Raw genomic sequence first — 20,106 nt, 5'->3', positions numbered from 1 at the left:
ATATATGTTATATATGCTAGTTGTTTACTATATGTTCAATACATCAAATAATTAATATTAACATTGCAAAGAAACCAATTCGAACCGGTGTACCGTTTACGTATGCTGGGTTGAAGTGTACCGTTTTAGGGTTTAAAAAAACCCTGGCATTTCCAAGTTTTTCCAGGTTAATAAAAATTCCCTGATAATTCGAGGTTTTCCGGGTTTTCCAGATGGAGTAGACACTCTGAAAGTAGAAGTTGTGTATCAAAATTACCTCTTCTCGATGCATCAGTACAATTCCATTTAGCCTCACAGGTTTGTAGTACGGAGAACCATGAGCAGCAAATCTGATATCAGTTAGAGGAGGATGCTTCCTTCTTAACTGAACGCTGAAGACATCAACCTTTTCTTTTTCTATATTTAATAAACCAGCCAGTTTATCCCTGAAGAGTTCAGCCTTGCTTCTGGATAAGGTTTGTGTCTAGAAGAAGATAAAAAAGCGTTAGTAAAAATGTTCTTTGTCTTCTTTAATCGCTCTTAATTCTTGAAGAAACAGCTACTAACCTTGTAATCCCAGACTCTGATGAAATCCTCATCCGAAATGCCAGATATCCTCACAGATCCAGAGTTTATAACAGCATCATGAGGAATGGTTTTAACAGTTACTGTTACATTCGCAGGTACATCAGTCTGTGTATGCGTCCTGTCATAAACTTTGAAACGGAGATTGTATCTTCCATCGTGTGTTCCAGCTCTCATGGATATCATTCCATTGTTCTCGTCTAGCTTAAATTGAGCATGTTCTAATCCCTCCCAATAGAACTTCTTATCTGGCAAATCCCAGTCGTCTAAATCATAAACGTAGACTCTGCCAATCTCTGTATCTGGAGATTGTCCCTGAAAATTGAATTAGAAACAATTTTCATCGTCGTTTTCAATAAACGTTTCTTAAGTAAGTTCAATTTCCAAACAAAGAGATGAATTTCTATCTAAAATTTTAAATCAACAACCAACAAATGCATTTGTAAGTAATTTGTTCGATTTTAAAACCTAGTTGTTAAATTTTTAACAAAAAAGATTCATTTTTAAACAAAAATTTGAATTTTCAACTAAAAAAGATGAACTTAAGAAAAAGATTAATTTACTAACAAAAAAAGACGAGTTTGCAATGTGTCAAAATTTGTCAAATCGGGCCACTTTTTTTTATGGGTTGTGATTTTTCTTCCGGAATGCGTGATAAGTTAGAGTTTTACATAAATAAAACGGCCCTAAAACATTTTTACTAAATTTTCATTTTTTGATCCGTAATTGTTATTTAACTGTTTTAGCATTGTTCTCATAATAAATTTTTTTCCCTATCATTTTACCATTGTTGCATAAATATTGATAAAATTGGCAACAAATTTTATAAACAAATAGAATTCGTTCTAACTTCGCAATTGATTTCAATGCTTTAGTTGACTAATTACGATAAATCGTTTAATTACAAAGATTTTCGTAAAAAAATTAGGGAACTCGCATATCATAAAAAGTTGTGCGTGTTTTCGTCTTGACGTTTCGCGCTCCATGCCGCGCGACGTACGATATTCACGATAGACCGTGGGCTTACAACGCAAATGGGGACGTGATACGAATAAGGCCAATTTTCACATGAGATGTTCGTCTGATGATGAGGAACGTAAAAATGGGTGCCTGGCAGGTGTCATAAGGATAAATTGTTTGTCCTTTTTAGTACTATAAATATATGTACATAGAATTTTCAATTTCAGAAAAAAGTGGTCTCAAAAATTTTCAAAATGAGCTCAATTTTTTAATTTTTATCAAAAATGACTGGTTAACGAACTTGTCCTTCCTTTTAGGACCTGAAAGTGTGCCAAAGATGGATTTAATTCGTTCATTTTTTCGAGAGTTTTAGTGTTTACGGACGGACGGACAGACAATTAGACGCCGTCGTAAAAACTTGATTTTCGGATTCAGGGGGTCTCGAAACGTGGAGATCCGTTAAAAAACAGTGGTGTTAAATTTCGGACAATCATAAATGATGAGAATGTAAAAAGACGAATGTTTAAACAGAAATATTAATTTTCTAAAAAAAAAAACATTTTTAACAAAAATCAACAGCTCTTGGCCAAAAAGTTGAATTTCTAAATAAAAAAGATGAATTTTTAAATAAAAATATTCATTTACTACCAAAAAAGACAAATTTTTAATCAAATTCCAAAATTCTCAATCAAAAAGTTTAATTTTTAAGAAAGAAAGGTAAATTTGTTTTTTTTTTTAATTTTAAGAAAGTAGTTCAACTTTAAATCCTAGTTATTAGATTTTTAACAGAAAAGACGAATTTTCAACAAAATTCAAGAATTCTGAACCAAATAGTTGAAATTTGAACTTAAAAAATGAATTTTAGACAAAAATATTAATTCACTAAAAAAAAAGGACGAATTTTTTTATAAAATTCAAGAGTTCCCATCCAAAAAGGTAAAGTTTCAACTAAAAAACAAGAGTTTTAAAACAAAAAGATTATACAAGGATTCTGAACCTTAAAGTTGAATTTTCAAGTACATAGACATTTTTAAATGATAATTTGATTTTTGAACCAGAAGAAAATCAATTTTCCACAAAAAATGGAATAGTTACATTTTTAGTAAAAAAAAATCATTTTTCAACTAAAATGATGAATTTTAAACGGGAATAATTGAATTTAAAAAATAATCATTTTCAAATAAAATAATGAAACTTCAACTGAAATAGTTGAACGAGCACAAAAAAATTACTGAAAAAGATCAAATATCTACCAAAACTTATAGAATGAAGTTTTAGGTTAAGAAAACCAATGTTCAACCATACGAGATGAGTTGGCAACTCAAGCAGATAATTTTTCAACCAAAAACTAAATAATTAAATTTTCACTCAAAAAATGAATGTTTAAACAAAGAAATAAGAGTTTTTAACTAAACGTATGGAATATTATACTGAAATAGTATTTTTTCATTTTTATTTTGAGAAAAAAATTATTTTCAACAAAAATAGAAAAAAATTCCATAAAGTAGTTAAGTTTTCAATCAAAGAATTCCTTTTTATCTAAAAAAAAATACCAGTTTTCATTTCAATAGCTCACTTTTTAACAAAAGAAATAGATTTTTAATTTAAATGATGAACCTTCATTACAAAAATTAACTTTCAATAAAATAGTTTATTTTTCAACCAAGTAAATTTATTATCGAGTTTATTTCTAGCCTAAAATTTTATTTTTCAACAGGAATGATGAATATTTAACTGTAACATTTGCATTTTTAACAAAAAAAAAAGAACTTTTAAACAATGATTTTAAATTTTTTAAATTTTTAAATAGGAAATGTCCATTTTTAATTGAAAGTGAAAAGATACAATTTCGAGTTGAAAAAATTAATTTTCAATCAAATCGATAAATTTTGAACTAAAATAATGAATCTTCAACTGAAGTTGTTGGCTTCATCCCTACCAAAAAGATGAATTTTCGAAAAAAGGAAAAGATTTTATAAATTACCTATATTAAAAAAGAAACAGTTTAAATTTTAAATAAGAAATATCAATTTTTAACTTCATAGTCAGATTTTTATACACAAACGATAAAATTTTAACCACAAACAAAAAAGTTTAATTTTTCGTTAAATATCTAACTTTTAAACAAAACAAAAAAAAACAAAAAAGGAATTTTCAGAAAATTAGTTAAATTTTCTACTGGAATAGTTAAATTTTTAGTTGAAAAATTGAATTTCAACAAAGTAGCATTATTTTTAAGAAGATAAGAATTTTTAATTAAAATAATGAATCTTCTAACAAAAAAATTGATTTTTTAACAAAAGATTATAGGTTTTAACTGCAAGTGGTTGATTTTAACAGAAAACAGGTAAATTTAAAAAGAAAAAATTTTAACGAAATTTATGTTATAATTCCGAAATATTTCCTCTTCGAAATACTACTTCTACTATAAAAACTACTTGGAGTGCTTTCTTTTTCTAAAATTTGGAAGAAGGAACTTTTAAATTGTGACGAATTTTGACTTGGAACAGGGATTTTGTAAATTCCTTTCTTCTAAATCCCAGTTTTAACTCATAAAAAAATCCTGCTTCGTGTTAAAAATTGCCTGTTCCAAATGAAATTATATTTCTTTACCAAAATTACCTGTTGAAGTAGAAGATGAAGTAGAAGTAACTTTTCTAAATTGACCAAAATTATAAAAATAATGAAAACTAGAATTTTGCTAAAATCAGAAGTAAACTCCTGATTTTTAATTCGATTCTTGTTTTTTTCCGGGTCAACAAAATTTCCGGTTGTTTGCCTGATTATGTCATAAAAATTACAGATAGTTTAAAAACATTGAATTAAAGAAGAATTGAAAGATTTCAAGTAATAAAATTCATAGCAAAGCTTAGGACTGGCTTCAAGAATTTTAATAATTCAACGTTTATGAATTGGTATTGGAATCGAGAATTAGTTACAGGATAACAAAATACGAATCTCTACTTTAGAAAACTGTAAACGATCCAATGAACTCAATCATTCGATTTCAGAGGCCGACTTTGAACGGTAAAGGATCATTTTTTTAAAACTGAAACTTAAAAAAATTAATTTTCTAAACTATCACTTACTGCATAATTATATACAAAGATGTCCTTCGATCCAGGTTGCATCTTATTGTCGTTAATATCGCCTATGATGACTGTCAGAGTACTAGTCCCAGACATGAGTGGATCACCAGAGTCCTTGATGATAATTGGGATCAAGTATTCCTTTTGTTGTTCTCTATCAAATGACCTTAAAGATGATACTATCGCCATTCCGTCTCCATTCGCTCCCTCTGTTAATAAATATATTAAAATCAATATTGCACTTCAGAAAACCAACCATACAACAGAATCTAATGAAGGGAATCATGATTATCACTAACTGTTATCACTCTCGACTTTAAAGCTAGCCCTTATCACGTCATCAGCTTCCGGATCCATCTTGAAGGTAAAGGGTGGACCATTACTCTTTGATCTATCATCATCATCAGTAGCCAGAATCTCAACAACCCTCTTCGGTAACGTATATTCCGGAAGAACTGGTCGATAATCTTTCAAGAAAGTTGGTGGATTATCGTTGATATCCTGGACGATAACAGTCAGTGTAGCTGTTGCAGTTTTAGGAGGAATTCCATCATCTATCGCGAGAATTTTAACCTGAAAGAAATGAATTGGTTAGATGAAATCTGAAGAATGTTACTAGTTCAGGAATGTAGTAAGTATAGTACTTGATGTCTTGGTGTTTCCTCTCGATCAAGGCTCCTCTGAATCGAGACGGTTCCATTCTCGTTGATGAAGAACTGTCTCTTCCTGTCGGAAGTACGATCTATGGAGTAGGATACTTTACTCTTTCCACCTTGATCAGGGTCAATAGCTTTAAAAGTTTCCAAATTGTTTCCAATATTAGCATTTTCTGGAACTGTCGCTTCGATATTAGCTTTCTCGAATTGAGGTTTATTGTCGTTAATATCTCGTAGCTTTACCACTACCCAGGAGTATGCTACGTGATACTTGTCGTTGTCGTTGTCCTCGCCCTGGAGAGTTTTAGAGAGTTATTAGATATTAAAGTAGCTATGGGGCCGTATTTAAATCACGTCCGGGATAATACGCCCTCTCTAAGACCCCCGACCCCCCCTGTAAAAATGTAACATTACCCCCCCCCCACCTCCTTCCATACGTAATTCTTATTTTCTAGAAGTTTTTTGCTATTTATTGCTAGTAGAATTAGACAGGGTGTTCGAGAACTTCATTTTCAAAATTCCCTGATTTCTCCTTGACTAATTTTTCATTTTCCTTGATCATTAATATTTAAACATCAGAATTTTAATCTTGTAATATTTTTTAACATAGAATCTTGCATAAACAAAATGAAATAGTATTTCAGATACGAATTTAGAATTTTCAAGTTTATTAATTTATTTCAAACAAACATTATCTTTTCTACCATAAAAGATGTTTCTTTTTTTAACCAAATACTTGGATTTTCAAAAAAATAATTAAGTTTTTAACATAATAGTTGAATTTTCAACCTAAAAAGATGAATTCCCAATAAAAAAAGTGTCATAGTTTATATTCTAATGAAAAAAGATGAAACTTATACAGAAAAAAAAGAATTTTTAAACCCAGAAGACGGATTTTCAACAAATAAGGATTTTTTACTCAAGAAAGAAATAAAATTTTATCTACATTTTTTAATCTTTAAAACAAAAATCGAATTTTCTCTACAATAATTTACTTATAAAACATAAAATATAACTTTTCAGCAAAAAGCTAATTTTCTGCGAAGTTGATGCATTTTTACCTGACAAAAGCGAAATTTCAAACCAAGAAAATGATTTTATCCAAAAAAGAAGGATTTTAAACTAAAAAAGATCAATCCTACAAAAATGGAAAAGTTATATTTTTTGTTAAAAAATTAATTTTAAACAAGAAAAGTCTTTTCCACTGAAAAGTTGAATTTTCAAACGTAGAAATGAATTTTTAACTAAAAATACAAATCTTGAATAAAAAAATGATTTCTTAATAAAGTGATTCAACCAAACCTTCCAAGCAAAATAGTTGAATACTCAAACAAAAAGGAATAATTTTTAACCAAAAAGTTGCATTTTCATAAAAAAAACGGAGGGTCTTGCTGCCCCGAAATTCGGGATAATAGCCCAATATTTTGGACTATTTTTATATGTTTTTATATATTTTTGACCAGGCACAGCGTGAAAAATGAAATTTCTAATAAAAGAAATAATATTTTAAATCAAAAAGATAAAATTTAAAAAAAAGTGGAATTTTTTGTTTAAAAAGATTTCAGTTGAATTTTTACGATTAAAATATGAATTTTTAAACAATAATCAGTTTTTACGAAAAAAATTCGATTTGCAATACTAAAAAGTACTAAAACAGATGAACTTCAATAAAAAATCGGCATTTTTTTAGTCGAAATCTCATCCAGACAAGATTTCAGTTTATTTTTTAACAATAAATGAGAAATTGTAAACGACAATCAAATTTTGAATAAAATAGTTACATTTTTAACGAAATGAATAAAAGAATGAAAAAAGATAAAAATTCTCTTTGAACAGATGAATTTTTAATTTGAAAACACAAAAAATTTTCAAATCAATATTTGAATTTTAATTTAAAAAATATTTCATTTCTCATTTCTACATCAAAATATTAAATTTAAAGAAAAAGTAAGTTTTCTACGAAATAGGTCATGTTCAACAAAATAGCAGAATTTTCAACCAAAAGGTATCTGTTTTCAACTAAATTGTTGAATTTTCAACCAAAAAGTTACATTTTTATCCAAGAAAAGTGTGATTTCTGCTAAATCAGGTGAATTTCAATACCAAAAGAACGAACTTTCAAAAAATATTTGAACTTTGATCCAGAAAGTATAACCTTTTAACAAGATTGTTAAATTTTCATCTAAACCGTTACATATTTCTCCAAGAAAAATTAAAATTCTACTAAAACAGGTGAAGCTGTAAATCCAAAATACAAATTAAAAAAAAACTCGAATTTTCATCCAAAAAGATTTCAATTGATTTTTAAACTCAAAAATAAGAATTTTAAACAAATAGTAAATTTTCTAGAAGATAGTTGCATTTTTAACAAAACAGTTGATTTTTTATCCAAAAAGACGCAATATTTCTACTAAAAAAGATGAACTTTCAAGTAAAAAAAAAAACAAATTTTCAGCAAAAATAGGTTTCATCGAAAAAAGATTTCAGTTGACTTATCAGCACCAAAATAAAAAATATTTTAAATATTTCGCAAAATATCTAAAGATTTCAGAAAGATTTGACAAAGATACCAATTATATCTTAAAGATTTCACAAAGTTTTCAAATATTTCGCAAAGATTTTGGATAGATTTAGAAGATTTTACAAAGACTGTAATTATTTCATAAAAGTTTCCAATAGATTTCAAAGATTACACAAATTTCAATTATTTCGATAACGATTTAAATCATTTCACAAATATTACCAAATATTTCAAAAGGATTTCATTGATTTTCCAAAGATTTCCAAAGCTTTCAGAAATATTTAAACAATTTCCCAAGGATATTTGAGGTTTGCATACATATAAATGATTTTATAAAGTCATCAATGCTTTTCAAAGATTTCACAAAGGTTTCAATAATTTTACAAATGTTACCAAATATTTCGTAAAAATTTTAGAAAGATTTCATAAAAGATTAATATGATTTACCAAAGATTAAACAAATATTGCAAAGATTTCGGACAGATTAAAAAGATTTGACAAAGACTTCAATGATTTTTCAAAGATTTTACAAAGATTCCAATCATTTTTACAAATATTATTACATATTTCAAAAAAATTTGAAGGTAAAAAAAACTTGTATGAGGCGCATGTATTTCAAAAAGATTTACAAAGATTTCGGATAGATTAAAAAGATTTTACAAGGGCACAAATGTTTATGAGATATTTAAAAAAATTCCAAAGTGTTCTCCAAGATTTTAAATATATCGCAAAGATTTAAAAAATTTCACACAAAGATTTCAATGATTTCCCAAAGGTTTCGGTTAGTTTAAAAATATTTCCTAAAGACTTCAATGACTTTCTAAAGATTTCAAATACTGCACAAAGAATAAAAATTTTTTGTAAAGATGTTAGATAGATTTTTGATATATTTAAAAGATTTCACAGACTTCAATGATTTCCCAAATATTTCAACAATTTCAAAAATAATGTAAATATTTGATAAAGATTTAAATGATTTTTCAAAGATTTCAATAATTTCGAAAATATTATTAAATATTTAAAAAACATTTGAAATACCTGTAAAATATTTCAAATAGGTTAAGAATATTTCACGAAAACATCAATCATTATTTTCCAAAGATTTTACAAAGTTTTAAATAATGTTTACAAATATTACAAAATATTTCAAAAACATTTAAAATATTTCGCGAAGATTTCACAAAGATTTCGGAAAGATTAAAAAGGTTTCACAAAGGCATATATGTTTGAAAAATATTGCAAAGATTTTTTAAAGATTTTTAATATTTCGCAAAGATTTAAAGAATTTCATAAAGATTTCAAGAATTTCCCAAAGATTTCAAATATTTCGTAAAGATTTCGAATAGATTCAAAAGCTTTCACAGTAGGCTTTAATGATTTCCCAAAAGGCTTCAACAATTTCAAACACAGAATTTAATATTTTATAAAGATTTGATTGATTTCCAAGAGATTTCAAATATTTCTGAAAGATTTTGAATAGACTTAAAAGATTTAATAAGGACTTTTATGATTTTCCAAAGATTTCGATAATTTCAAAAATATGATTAAATGTTAAAAATATTTCACAAAGATTTTGAATCGATTAAAAAAATTTCAAACTTCAGTGATTTTTCAAAGATTTCAACAATTTCAAAAACATTTCCAAATATTTCGAAAATATTTCAAATATTCGACAAGGATTTCAAAGATCTTACAAAGTTTTTAAATATTTGGAAAATACTTCGGTTAGATTAGGAATATTTCACGAAGACATCAATTATTTTACAAAGATTTCAGGAAGATTTTTGGAATTTGCGAATTTGTAGAAATAACGTACAGGCGTGAAGGACCCCCTACCGTAACAAATCGTAACAAAATGTCTCAAAATATTACACTCACCTTATCGTTGACCTGTATCCTGAACCTGAAGCCGTTACTTTGCAGTTGATCCTCATAATCTAGCTGCTGAACAATCTTCAGAGACCCAGTCCCATCGTTGTTTCGAACCATCGTGAACTTGTCTGCACCGTATCCACTATTTTCTATGACCTGGAAAATTTTTAATTTGAATTCATTTCAATTCATAGAGGATTGTATTCAGGAGATGAAGAACTTGAAGAAGGTAGAAACCTTGTATTGGAATTTGTTGGTTTCATCCTCGTCGTGAACGGTGACAGTCAGAATGGGCACATCAGGCAAATCTGGACCATCAGTTTCATCCACCTCTGTGAACCATTCATCTTTTGTGAATTGGGGCGGCATGTCGTTTATATCTTTTACTCGTATCGATGCCGTCCCAGTCCCTGAAAAAAGCCATTTCAAATTCAAGGTACATTTCAAATACCAAACTCCTATGGATCGTATAACTTCTCGAATGTTTATTCTGGAAGATATTTAAATTAAAGTGAAAGAGAACTACCTTTTAACCCCCCTCCATCCATCGCAACCACTTGTATCGAATAATCTGGCGTTCGTTCTCGATCCAAGCAGCAGACAGCAGTTTTAATCACTCCCGTATCGGGTTCGATTTCGAAGATTGGCGATCCAGTCTCTTCTTCGATGACGTTCTTTTCGATGGAATACATCAGTTTGGCATTTGTTCCTTCACTAGGATCGTCATAGTCCACAGCAGTCATAGTCATTACGACCATTCCTGATAAAACAAAAAAATATGTTCAGAAATAGTCAACCAATGATGATTGATGAATCAATTTTCGGGTGATGACAAACCTGCTGTGCCATTTTCAGTCACATTTCCAAAGTAAACACCCTGAGGGAAAATGGGAGCATTGTCGTTGATGTCCTTCAAATTAACTTGAACATCAGCATATCCCACTAGACCTTCACCACCTTCATCTTGAGCAAAAACTGTGAACCTCCATTGTGGCCTGCCATTAGGTTGATCTCTGTCCAAAGGCTGCAATTTCGGATTTATTTTGTTATTTTAATACAAAACAATATTCGCAATATAAAACTGGAGAATAATGAGCTTAATAGAATAATGAGAAGACGTACTTTAAGGACAAAGATTTCACCAGTTGTACGGTTTATATCGAACTTGCTATTGGCTGGATTGTCCGGATCGATACCCTGTCCAGTCAGGAAATAGACTATGTTCTGAGGCCTGTCTTTATCGCCATCGGTTGCAGTGACCTGGAAACGCAAACGAACGATATGGCCGTTATTTCCGACAAGTTTATAGAACTTTCAAAGAAGAACAATGGTTATCAAGCCATCCTACCTGCAGAACTCGCTTTGGCAAATTTCTGTCATCTTCTTCAGTGATCTGAGTTCTATATGTGGGACGCTCAAATACTGGAGGGTTATCATTTACATCCTTTACGTGGATCACTACTGTAGTGTAATTTTCCTTCAAATTATCCGAGGCTGTTAATTTCAACTCGTACTGAAAAAAGTTAATTTTTTTTTTAAATTGAATATTCTTCTTCACTGCGTTCGAATTATTTTCTAATTGGAAATACCTATGAATTAAAATTTTCCTTCCTTTAGATTTTAAATGAAAAGAAATATGGTTGAGTTTTTCGATTGATGATAGGGTATCTAGGCCACAATGGAAGGGAGTTATTAGACTGAAATTAAGAGCTGGGATCAAAGTTCTTCTCTTTTTTAACGCTACCTCCTTTTTTCCTTTTCTCTTCTTTTCTCACCTTGAATTCTAAGAATTCCCTTAAGCACCATAAATCGATCATTTTGATCTAATTTTTCATTTTCTCCCTTTTTCATACAATTACTATTCAGTGTTTAGGAATCATAAACAGAAGTTCCAGATATCAGAAAACAAGAAGCTTCAGATGAGGAGACTTTTCACGAAACTATGGGAATGCATTCTTTTAAATAAAATTAATGTGGGTAATGATATTAAATTTAAACTTAAAAATTTCTAGCATTTCAAATAAAAATATTGCAATGTCAACAAAACAGACTTCGCCAAATAATTTTATTTTTAGCCAAAAAGATTAGCAATCATTCGGAGAGATAAGTTTTCAACTAGATTGATGAATCTTTAATGAGAAAAATTAATTTAAAAAAAAAGTAAGTCAAATCTCAATCAAGTAGTTCAATTTTCCATCGCAAAGATTTTAATTTCAAATCACAAACACTTGAATTCAAATGAAAAAGTCGAATTTTCTATAAAGCAGTTGAATTATCAACCTGAAAATATGAACTTTCAATAAAAAGGTTCATTTACAGCTAAACATTAGAGTATTTAACCAAATTGTTGAATTTTTTACGAAAAAGTGTAATCATTAGGCTCAAAATATAAGTTATTAACAAAAAGGTTAATTTCAAACAAATAGTTGAATTTTTTACCAAAACAATGGGTTCTTAACAAACTTGTTGAATTTCCTGTTAAATATTTAACTTTTTAATCAAATAATGTAATTCTTAATAAAAAAGGATGAATTCTCAACGAAAAATGAAATAGCGAATATTTTAACAGAAAAATATTTTTAATTTGAAATAAAAATAGTAGAATTTACCCAAAATATAAACATTCAGCAAAATAGGTACATATAAAAAAAACGAATTTTTAAGAAAATTGTTGAATGTTCAAGTCAGAAACACCAATTTTCTGCAAAACGGTTAAATTTCCAAGTTAAAAATATGAGTTTTTAACAAAAAAATTATTGTACAACAAAAAGTAGGTCTTTTAAATAGTTTTTAAGTAGTCAATACGAGTGCTTTTCAATTATGTTGCTTATCTATTTTTTAATCATTGATATTTTTGAATTTCTTCTTATGTATTCTTAATGGTAGAAAATGATGATGTGTGCATATAATACTTTTTTTAAAGCTAGCTAAATAAAAAGTTTTAAAACAAAAATGACTAGAAAACTTTCTCAATAAAATGCGTTACCGCGAAAGGGCACTTTTGTTCAATATCCATGAAATACCGATATGATATAAAAAAATGTTAATAAAAATGAAGTCCCACTTATATCCATTTTTTCGGAGAAATTGCTTTTTTCACCAAAAGTGATCTGATAAAAGTGATACTGATCCGCTGCGATCCCTGAGATGCCAATTTGAGAAGGACTTGATCATTATCATCTCACGGGTAAATATCGTAATGCAACACATAGAAAGTTTAATCTGCTGAATTATAATTGATATCGATTTTTCGATTATAAAGTGTAGAATGTTTACATATAAAACACAAAAAACCTTTTAATCCTCAATTCATTTAATTTATTTTCTTTATAAAAAAGTCTTTCAAGTTGTGATTTAAATTTATCAAGCCATGAAAGGAACATCCTGAAAGAAGAAATCCTCTAGGAGAAAAAACGCTGTGAATAAACAAAAGTATCGAAGTACAAAGAGTTTTATCATTTATTTTTTATTTATTAAATACAAAAACAAGCAAGAAAGTACTTTTGAGCCATTCAGGTCTAATGAATCGTGAAAATATGAGGCAAAAAGAAACGATCACTTTGTAAAAAGAAAAAAAAAGACCAACTTTGAAATTGAACTAGATGCTTTTCTTCTACATAGATATGCGTTTTATTAGCTTAATTAAGCCAATAAAACGCATTATTAATTGGGGATGTTTTTGAACTCAAAAATAGAACCTTGCCCCAGATAATCGCAGGATTTTTATCATCAATATATAAGTCTCTATAGAATAAAGTTATTAAACTCGAACGAATAAATTGAAAACGTAAAAAAACTTTAAAAACTAGGTTTGAATATAGTCATTTTCAAAGAATGTTCCAGTTAAATATGAAAAGATAGTTAATGGTTATATTATATCAATAGTGAAAAATGTAGAACTCTATCAAAGGGAGTTATCCTGCATCCTAGAGAAATAAAAGGATGGAGGTTCTTTAAATTTGGCACTGAATAAAGTCGTTTTTTCAGAATCGAAACTGAGTGAGAATTTCGCGATTATAGGTCCTGGAAAATGGTACTTACTCTTTTTCTCGTCTCGTAATCCAATGCACCCGCGACGTAAATGGCTCCGGTCATATTTTTTACAGCGAAAGCTCCACCTATGTTACCGCTTGTAATCTCGTATCGAATACGCGAGGCTGTAAAAAATCAATTAATTAATCCCGATCTTTACAATAATTTAATTTTGAAATAAATCAAATTTCACCTTCATATTATCAAAATTATTTAATATATTTTGAATAAAAATTTCGGTAGGTGAATTAAGCCGGATTCATACAAGCCAGAATTTTACGTCAGCGATATTTTTTTATTTGGTCTACTTATTTGCTTAGTAGAGAAAATATACATTGCAAAATATTTCAATTCAACCACTTTTTTTTTTAATTTTTTGCACTTTTTCTATTTTGAATAACTTTTGAGTTTCTAAACCATAAATGTAATTCAGGCAGTTATCGTGCGAAAAATCAGGTTTCTGAAAATCAAGTTTTTCTATGATTTTAAGAATGAAAATGTTACTGATGATGCTATTTGAAATGAAAACACTACTTGTCTCACAAAATTTATAAAAGAACAAAAAACGTTTATTTTAATCATGCTTCTTACACTTTAATTTTTTTCTTACTATCACTTCTTAACAATTTTCAAGAAATAGGTGAATTTTATAAATGATGGTTCATTTATTCTTGAAAAACTTTTTTCACAAGCACTATTGTGTCCAAATTTAAAAGTGGATTGTTCTATGGCAGAAATTGTTAAAACAATGTTTTAAGATGGAAAAATGTTTTTAATAATTAATTATATTTAAAGAATATTTCATTGCTTTTAAATTGGGAACAGCAAAGTTTCAGGAAATGTTTTTTTCAGAAAAATTAAGCCATGATTTATTAAAATTGAACTATTTTTAAACAATACATACAAAGAGAAAGCATAAAAAAGTTCATTAAAAAATAGCGATGAAATAATTATTTTTCATAAGTTTAAAACTTTTTTATTAAACAGTTTTTTTTGCTTCTATAAGACATGACTGATAATATCCTTTCAACTTTAAAATCATAGAAAATCTTTTTTTCTGAAACCTGATTATTCTTTTAAAACAAAAAAATTTGGATTAAAAAAACTTGATTTAAAAAAAAATGCCTAAAACGATTTTCTTTATACTTCTTTATTCCATACTTAAAAATACTTTTTTGAAAGGAAAATAATCAAACCTTGGGGATCCAGTTTTTACAAAATCAAAATCTTTTGTTTGAACATTTTTTTCAAGTGAAATCTTTGGGAATCGGTTTCAAATTTATACTTAAAAAAAATAAGTTAGAATTATAACGTCGAATTATTGTTTATTTTGATAATTTAATCTTGTATTTAGATTAAAACAAGAGTGGCTACTTGTTCCAAAGTTACTTTAGAATTAAGAAAGAGGACAGACTTGCAATTCTGCAATTAGCAATTCAAATTAATAATCCAAGGAAAATTTGAAATTCAAATAATAGTAATGCATTCTTTATTATATTATAACTCTATTTAAGTAATAAGTCTTAATTAATTTAAAAAACTTTTGCCGTACGTTATATCTTGCAATATTTTCATCAAAATGAATCGAATATTGTTATTGCAGTTTGCGATGCGGTTGAATCAAGTATTTAAAAAAGTTAAATGCTAATGGAATTTTTTTTATTTGTGAAAATAAAAATAATCGATGAGGCCATTTTGAATTAAGTCGATCTTTGTTATCAATTTGAAATTTCTTGAAAAAAGATCAAATAAATTTTTTACAAGATTTTTTAGATTACATGATTCTTCTTCCAAGAAATACTTGAAGACAAAAATTGAAATAATAAATAAGGTCCTTTTTAAAACCAGTCAATTTTTTATTTTATTATGTTCAAAATGCAAAACATTTATAAAAGTATTTTATTGATCAAAAGAATTTTGGGATTTTAATTATTCTTTATTTAAAGTCTCGCAAACAGCAATTGGTATTCACAAAAGAAACTTTACTCCGACGACTGCCAGACTATTTTCTATTATAAAAAGAGATATTTCGGGTTCTAATCATGCAAAAAACTATGAACTGCAATGTTCAAGAAAAGTCGGGAAAATTCGCACTTTTTTACACGATTGGAACACGAAATATCTCTTTTTCCCGAAATGTATTATCGTGAAAGCACTAAATCTATTTTCTATTACAATTTTTCTAATATAAAATAATCTGGAAATAGTGGGAACAACTAAGGTTTTTTCTTAAAAATAGCTCAAAGTATTTTAAAATGGCGTACATTACTTGAATTTGGATTGTGAATCAGAGTAAAATGATGTGTAAACAAAGAATAAAGTTTTTTTTTATTTAAAAAAATTTTGCTAATTCAAATTACAGTGAAACACTTCAATAGCCCTCCCTTTTATAGCCATTTCGAGAATTGAAGCCACGCCATAGGTTGGTATAACAGGAACTGTGCGGGGGCCGCGGGGCCTGCGGTTGTCACTCAGGCGAGCAGTCAAGCGTGAACGAACAAAAGCGGAGCGGGCTGCAATAAGTTAATTTACACTCAAGGTCAGCCCCGAAATCGGCGGTATAAAAGAGTTTCACTGTAATTAAATCTTTACATTTTAAATTAATTAAATATAAAAATCGACCTTTTCCAATCAGGACCTCATCGAATATTTGAATTTTAATCTTTAAATATTTTGACGGGTTCTACGAAGAATAGGCTATCCTTTCGTTCCCGTTAAGAATTAGGCTAACTTTATTCAGTTCAGTTTTCAGGAAGAATAAATAACGTATTATTTTTCGAAATATTTCCAACGAATTAAAAACTTCAGCATTTTTATCACAGTTTATAATGTAATTTAGGCTCCTATAACTTTCAAAACAAGAAATTTTCGAAATTTTTTATTTATTTTAACACATCTACGTGCTTACTAAATTTCATACAAGCATTTAAAAAATATAGTGAAAAAATGTTAGAAAACTTTTACTACATCTTTTCAGCAAAGTTTTTAAATGTCAAATTTATTGAATACAATAATAGATTTTTCCAATAAGGTTTCAATCGATTAATTAAATCTTTTCTTCCTGCATTTCATTTAACCGTGTGTTTTTAGAATTTGTTAACCTTTAATATTAATTAAATACTAAAAATTATTTTTTAAAAAGGGCCCAGTAATGATTTTAAATTTTCATCTTTAAATCCTAGTGAAATTACAGATAACCTTAATTAAGAAAAAATTAGAGTAGCATTGACAAAGCACATAATTAAAAGATTTTAACTTTAAGCCCAGCAATGAAATTAACAAACAAAAATGATTAATTCTTAGCGAAAAATATTATACTTAATATATCAACCAAAAAAAATAAAGACGAATGTTAGATCCAAAAAGTTGAATTTTCAAATAAGCAAGATCAATTTTTAGCTCAAAAGGACTAGTCACATTAAAAAATTGATTTCAAACCCAAAAAAGAAACAAATTCTAACAACAAATTTTTATTTTTAACCAAAAATCGAAATTTTAACTTTAAATTTAAAAAATTAATATACAAACAAAGAATCAATCAAATTGTTTGGTTTTCAACCTAAGAAATGAATTTTCAACAAAGTAGTTTAGTTGAAAAAAAGCAATTTTAAGTAACAAAACAAAATGAATTCGCAGCACAGTAGATGAATTTTTAACGAGAGATAATTTTTCAACTATAATTATAAATCTTCAACCAAAAAAGATCATTTCTAAGAAATTAGTTTACATTCTAAACAATGAGTAGAGTTTTCATTTTATAAATATGAATTTTTAAAGAAAAATGTCATAAGCTTGTTAAATTTTGAAAAAATAGTTCAATTTTAAAACACTTAACACAATTTTCTAGCAAACAAATTCATTTCTAACACAAATGTTAATATTAGACTTTTCAAATAAAGGTAATTATCTCTCAACCAAAAAAGTTGGATTTTCAACCAATAAAATAATTTTCCAAATACAATAATTAATCCTTATCTGAAATAGTTAATTTTTAATTCGAAAAATGAATTAATAACCAGAAAGTAAATTTTCATTCGTTCAAACAACTGTCGGTAAAATTATAATTAATACATAATTAATTTAATATTAGGAAAAAGAGAGTTAAGCGCTAGTCAATCGCCTCTTTTCGAAACAGAATTGGTTCCTTTAACAAAAAAATCAGGTTCTTGTGAAACTTAATTTTTCTGTTCTGCTGTGCAATTTAAAAATGTTCCAGATAAGTTTACTCTCTTCTATAACTAGAACAAATATATTGCTAGAATAGAAACTCCAGAGAAAAAATCTCATTAGAAATTGAAATGCGATTCCTTGAAAGTCTGAAGTCAGCTTGTAGAATGAAAAATCAGCAATTCCTTGAATTTATGGGCTTCCTCTTTCCAGGATCGCTCAACAAGAATGGCTCAATTGAACTTACACTCATCGTGATCCTTGGCGGTAACAGTGAGCACTGTGTGCTGAATGTCTTCATTTTCGTCTACCTCAGCCTCGTAGAGGCCCTTGTCGAAATAGGGTGGATTGTCGTTCTTATCAGCAATACCAATACGGATGAATTTCGTTACTGTAACACAGAAAAAGAAACCGAGGTTAAAAAGATTTCCTTTGAAGTCTGCAAGATTCTTTTCTTCGTTTCCTGATCAGGATACAAAGTAAGAAGTATTAAGTAGTAATTTTGTTATGTGAAGTATTGAATAGTGCCGATTACTGGGCTTTTATTTTTGGAGAGCCGAGAAAAAAATTGGCCTCGGCCCGGAGTTGAATCCGGAACGCCGCTACACATGGGTTGCGCGTAAATCAATTACGCAACCGAGGATGTAGATCATTTCTTATTTCCCCTATACCACGTGACAGGAGTTTGCATCCCATTAAGTTGTGATACATTTTTTAACTAGTACTACAGTCTGAAGAATTTTTACCGAATCGAAGCATAAATTTAAAAGAACATGATATTTTTTTAATCAAAGTATTGAGTAATTTTGTTATGGTAAATAATAAACCGTGTCGATCACTTTTCTATTATTTCTAGAGAAGCGAGAAAGCATTGGCTTTAGCTACGGTTAGTGGCATTCCCGGTTCAGATCCGATCCGAGGCAGATTTTTTTTCGTTTCTCTCTCTCTCTCTCTCTCTCTCTTAAAAAAATACTAGTAATCGAAACTATTTGATATCTAACACCAAAAAATTTAATAATACCCTGGTCAACAAAATAATAACATTGATTAAATTATTAAATATCATCCTAATTATCAAGGTGAGATCAAATGTTTCCACTTTTGCGGATACAGAATTCATTTTTATACAACTTCATTTATATCTGCCGAGTAGCATTTTTTTACCTTTTTTTATTGAAAATCGAATGTTATTCATGAGCCAGATAATACTTCGAAAATAATGAATTTCTTAGGAAATTTTGAATTTCAGGGTTGGCAAAAAATTCCAATTTTCCTATATTGGGCTATAAATATATATGGCTCTGAAAACGATTCCTTTTCTTTCAAAACGTTTTTCTTTAGATTAACCTAGTTCCAACTTCTACTTCTGGAAGATTCACAGCTTCCTAGGGTGCATCGAAAACATTTTAGAAATCGTTAAATTTTCAACAAAATACATAAATACCTAACAAAATAGTCGAATTTTTAACCAAAGAAGAACGATTTTCAATCAAACCCGTGCAGAAATTTTGATGTGGCGCCGGTGGGGCCCCGATCGGGAAAATTGTGGGCCCGATAGGGTAATCTGTCTAGCGCCAGGCCGTAAATGAAACACCCTACCCGACCGGGCTCAGATCTGGGCTTCAAAAATGGGGACTCGATCTGGCCCCTTTAATTTTTTATTTCTATAATTAGTAAAATTCCAAAAGTTTTTACATTAATATTTTTACGACTTTATATTTTAGAAAACTTCAATTTTTCAATATTCTAAATTGTATATCATTATACACAATATCATAAACAATGTTCAAATTTAGAGTATTACACACACGCACACACAAGTGAATTTTAATTATAAATATTTATGAATTTTCTTGATATTCATTTGGAGTGATATTTGAAAAGTGAGGTTATGTTCGAGAAAATATAAAAAGCATTTATCTATAATGTTACTAATCCGAAAATTCATACATTTGGCATAAGGTGATCTCTATTTTCACAATATCAGCAACAAAATATAAAATTTTAAAAAGCCGGAAAACATTGTTTTATTCACATAAATAGTAATTGTGCTCAAAATGACGACGCTTTCTCGAATACATTGCTGGAAATTTTCAGAAGGTAAAAATGAATTGTAATGTTGATTTTAGCGAATTAAAGCTATTTTGTTGTTGCGGATGAAAGACTTAGAGAGTTAGTCAAAGATACAAGGGTCTTGAGGGGTCCTGAATGCAATACTGACCATTACCTTCTGATCTCAAAAATT

General features: G+C 28.5%; 1 protein-coding gene across 1 annotated transcript in view; it reads right to left on the bottom strand.

The window, feature by feature from the left end:
• LOC117179435 (neural-cadherin) overlaps window positions 1–20,106 on the bottom strand; it is a 392,316-nt gene that overhangs the window by 33,291 nt on the left and 338,919 nt on the right. Inside the window, exons 16-28 of the mRNA XM_033371218.1 lie at window positions 18,109–18,252; window positions 13,704–13,819; window positions 11,011–11,175; window positions 10,785–10,922; window positions 10,500–10,686; window positions 10,189–10,422; window positions 9,900–10,072; window positions 9,669–9,818; window positions 5,258–5,563; window positions 4,913–5,186; window positions 4,614–4,822; window positions 547–879; window positions 257–463 (exon numbers count right to left, since the gene is read on the bottom strand). Of these exons, the coding sequence (XP_033227109.1) occupies window positions 257–463; window positions 547–879; window positions 4,614–4,822; window positions 4,913–5,186; window positions 5,258–5,563; window positions 9,669–9,818; window positions 9,900–10,072; window positions 10,189–10,422; window positions 10,500–10,686; window positions 10,785–10,922; window positions 11,011–11,175; window positions 13,704–13,819; window positions 18,109–18,252 (2,636 nt within the window). The remainder of the gene's footprint in view (window positions 1–256; window positions 464–546; window positions 880–4,613; window positions 4,823–4,912; window positions 5,187–5,257; window positions 5,564–9,668; window positions 9,819–9,899; window positions 10,073–10,188; window positions 10,423–10,499; window positions 10,687–10,784; window positions 10,923–11,010; window positions 11,176–13,703; window positions 13,820–18,108; window positions 18,253–20,106) is intronic.

This window comes from Belonocnema kinseyi, chromosome 9, assembly GCF_010883055.1.
Source record: "Belonocnema kinseyi isolate 2016_QV_RU_SX_M_011 chromosome 9, B_treatae_v1, whole genome shotgun sequence".
Lineage (NCBI taxonomy): Eukaryota > Metazoa > Arthropoda > Insecta > Hymenoptera > Cynipidae > Belonocnema > Belonocnema kinseyi.
The sequence above is the reverse complement of the archived record's forward strand: the minus strand, read 5'-3'. Positions and strand labels throughout refer to the sequence as shown.